We start from the raw sequence: 4,205 nt of genomic DNA on the forward strand, positions 1-4,205 counted from the left end.
ATTTATGTGTGTGTGTATTTGTGTATGTGTGTATTTGTGTATGTGTGTATTTGTGTGTGTGTATTTATGTGTGAGTATATTTATGTGTGTGTGTGTATTTATGTGTGTGTGTATTTATGTGTGTGTGTATTTGTGTATGTGTGCATTTGTGTGTGTGTGCATTTGTGTGTGTGTGCATTTGTGTGTGTGTGCATTTGTGTGTGTGTGTATTTGTGTATGTGTGTATTTGTATGTGTGTATTTGTGTATTTGTGTGTGTATATTTGTGTGTGTCTTATAATAACATACATATCTAAACATACATAACAAAAATTAATCAAATCACATGACTAAACATATTCCCAACATAAATAAATAACCAAACAAAATAAATCAATACAATGGAATCATCACACATCTGGAAAATAAAATAAAAAGTAAATACAAAAAAAATCAAATGTTTACTTAATGATTTACTCTAAATTCATTCATGCTTCACGATAGCCGTTCACCTTTAACAGCAATACGTAACTTATATTTCCCTTAATTTAAATGACTGTCTCTCATATTCATCTTCCTCTCGAGAAAAACGGGTCATTGCGGTTCTATCCTCGCTGAAAAAAGGCTCCGTTGAAGGTAAGTTTAGTGTGAAAATCAGTTATAAAAGATTATTTTGTAGGAGGCATTTCTTACAAGATCTCGGGTTTTGTGATTTAAGAAGAACAATTGCTTACCTGGAAACCTCTTCGGGTTTGAACTCCGATTAATTTTGTCTCTCTCGCGTTACTTATAGACTGCTTAACATTTCTCTCTCACTCTGACTGGGATGCTCTGGGGGATTTGGATAAAAAATGGATATTTGTAATACCTAATAAATGTCTGTTAGATCTCCATCGACTGACCTCTTGTAAAACTACGGGATCACACGCCAGCTATGGAAAGAATGGTGACCCTGTGAGCCATATTTTCCCTTTGAAACAGTCTTTCTGGATTTTTTTATTGGGTGCAGATTAGAACGTCAGGACTTTGGGTACGAAATTAAATCGACAGGAAGGAAAATCGTCATTTAGAGTACTTTGTGATGAGGATTATGAAAGGCGTGACGTCATAGGTCGCGTTCGTCTAAGATGGATACGAATACAGAATATAAATCATATTAAAATAAAAATCGAAATAAGCTTCAAAAGCAATACGAATATATGTGTATGCATATATTTATTAATTCGTTTTTAGATACTTAGAAATGTATATTGCGAGGCAGCATCACAAATGTAAATGATAAATAAAGCTACTACCTGTATTGTTTCACTACTGGGATAAATAAAAACATTGTCAATTTATATGTTCTTCAAAACCACTATTGAACAAACATGCCATAAATATAGATATTTACAACCAGGGTCCCTATTAATATCTTGCTTATGAATCGAAGTTGATACATTCACAACTAAACGAAAATATTGAGCGGCAGACTAAAAGAGCACACAAAACTAATCTCAATTACACATAACTAATTCATATTTATATAGAAAATAATTAAGAAGAAAATGAATTACATGCTATTTCTATAAGCAAATTTTCTTATTAGCAATAGTATTTTTTTCATTCATCATCAAATGTAGTCACACCGCTGCTAGTTGGCCTTTCGAGTGTTTTCTACCGAGGATTTCTCAAAATTTGAAATAATATGGTAACTATTTACGAAATTTACGTGCTACCGGGTACAGAGTCATTCTTGGTTCATAATATCAAAGTAAAGTGATCAATATTTACCATGAGTGTAGAGAAAATTGTAGAATTTAGGTTCGGGTTAAAGTTAGTGGAAAGAAACCTATGTTTATTTGGGATTAAACCATATTTCGGTACGATTTATATTCGTAATTTGATAATCTGAAGACTAGATTTTAGCTTTTAATTTTATTGTGTATGAAGATTATTAATTTAGAATATAAATGTGTGGTTTATGTTGGAATGAAAGTATGTTTTGAGTATTATGCACTGATTGTGTAGGAAAACAAGTAAAAAAAATAGTATGTATGTTTAAAAAACAGTCCAACAACAGTCACTATATTGTTTAATGCAAGGGGGCTGTGCCTCCATGTATTCACAGCAGGAGAGGGCATTAGACAGACTTTGCAACACTGCTCCTGCACAGGTTGTATGCTCTCTACTGCTATGAATACGTGGAGGATTCTTTGTTTTCCTAGGCAGGGGTATGGGGTGGCAGGACCCATGGGGGGGTCACAGGGGGCATAGCCCTCTTCATTACACAATAAAGGAACTGATTCTGTGTATATTATTTAAATTTTACCCTGCAGTTTCTCTGTTACATTTCATGCCCTCTCCTGCTATCGGGTCCACGAATGTGGGGTTTAGGGGATGTCCGTGCAATGATTTCTATATATTTGGAAACGAGACAGCAACAGGAATCCAATGATATCATTACAGTAGTTGCCCATCCATCAAAATGTAGATTCTTATGAAATATATCCCTTATAAATTGTTCATAAGAAGATATATAATAATGATAACATTACCAAAGATAGCAATATCAAGTGATGTATAGAGAAAGGCCAACAAAAATTCATTACCTTGGACTGGTTCTTTATTTAATGATAAAGAACCAGAATGTGTGATGTGTAGCTACTCCTGTTGAAATAAAAAAAAATAATAGTTTTACTTACATTTCCAGTATTCTAGTCAGACTCATGTCAAACTTTGTTTATATTTATAATTTCTATATTCTGTTCAAATCCATACTCCATACTTGCTGTGGTTTGTAGTGATTTGTAATAATTTGCTTGTAGAGCCCAAGTTTATTAACAAGACCTTATGACCAGGTGTAAGGGTAATTTTGTAAACAGTGTGTTGAAACTCTGATATGTATATCCATTAATTTGTTCATTAATTAATTCATACACTCGTTCATTCAGTAATTTTCAATTATTTACCAACTTATCTATCTATCTAACTATCTAACTGTGTATATTTGTGTGTATGCATCTGTGTCTCTATGCATGTGTGTAGGTGTTTATATTTATTTGTTATTTATTTTTTTATTTATATGTTTATTTGTTTATGTTTTTATTATTATTATTATTATTATTATTATTATTATTATTATTATTATTATTAACCACAACTACCACACTCTCCCCAGAGCGGAGGAGGGCCGCCAGGTGGTAGTGCTCCTCCGGGCTACGGTGCACCTCCCATGGGATTCAGGATGCCTCCTCCAGGGCCAGGACTACCCCCACGCATGCCACCTCCAGGCTTTATGCCCCCCAGTGCCCCTCCCGGCATGCCACCCCCAGCATTCAACGTTCCTCCTCCAGGTTTCATGGGGTCCTTCGGTCAGCCTCCTTCAGGTAGGGAATCGGGGATGAAAGGAAGGGATGGACAGGTTGGATGTATGTTGAATATTCACTTTTCATATATGAATTTGTATATTCATTGTATTTGTGTTTTTATTCATATATGTAGATTAGATGTAGATATAGATATATATAGATGTCTCTATGTCTATGTAGATAGATAGATAGATAGATATAAATATATATTATATATAGATATAGATATTTATGCATATATATATATTATATATAGAGAGAGAGATATTGATATATAGATATATGTATCAAAGAAGATTTTTAGATATTGAATTTTATAGCATTTCTTTCTCTCTCTTTTATTTTCTACATTTGAAAATTCCTGATTTAGTATATCCACCTTTTTACAAGAAATAATATATGATTTATGCTGCTCTTATTGTGATAGAAAAGAGGTTATTGACGCAAACATTAAAGCTTCTAGAGAATCCTCTTTCTTTCATCTCCTTCAGTTTATTGAAGTCTCCTTTCTTTTTCTTACTTATTTTTTTCCACTCACCTCCAAAGGAGCCTAGGAGCTCTAGACGTACTCCTTCTCTGACTGCATCCCTCCACAGGTGACGGGAGTGGGGCAGTCATCTCCGCAGGCCCCCAGCTCAACACCCCTCCAACCAGCAACTCACCAGCGGCAGCACAGTCAAGTTCCCCGGCCACGACCCCAGGCCCCACCTCTAGCAATGCCTCCCCAGCCAACATTGCCATGCCTGGAGCTCCTTCACCGGCCCTGCCCACAACAACGCCAAGCACCCCTTCCACAACCAAAAGCGAGAGCAGGTAATGAAAAAGAAGAAAAAAAAAGAAATTTGGTCCATATTTATTTTCACTATTTTCTCTTGTT

At 34.9% G+C, this 4,205-nt stretch overlaps 1 protein-coding gene across 5 annotated transcripts in view; it reads left to right on the forward strand.

The window, feature by feature from the left end:
- Positions 1-483: 483 nt before the first annotated feature.
- The window catches only part of Prp40 (pre-mRNA processing factor 40), a 25,019-nt gene continuing 21,297 nt past the window's right edge, over positions 484-4,205 (forward strand). For 4 of the 5 annotated variants that reach the window (XM_027377843.2, XM_027377844.2, XM_027377846.2 and 1 more), the window contains exons 1-3: positions 1,535-1,668; positions 3,139-3,346; positions 3,925-4,141. In XM_027377843.2, the coding sequence (XP_027233644.2) occupies positions 1,666-1,668; positions 3,139-3,346; positions 3,925-4,141 (428 nt within the window). In that variant the 5' untranslated portion in view covers positions 1,535-1,665. Of the gene's footprint in view, positions 615-1,534; positions 1,669-3,138; positions 3,347-3,924; positions 4,142-4,205 lie in introns of those variants that run through there. The other variant, XM_027377845.2, reaches the window with a different exon arrangement.

This window comes from Penaeus vannamei, chromosome 11, assembly GCF_042767895.1.
Source record: "Penaeus vannamei isolate JL-2024 chromosome 11, ASM4276789v1, whole genome shotgun sequence".
NCBI lineage: Eukaryota > Metazoa > Arthropoda > Malacostraca > Decapoda > Penaeidae > Penaeus > Penaeus vannamei.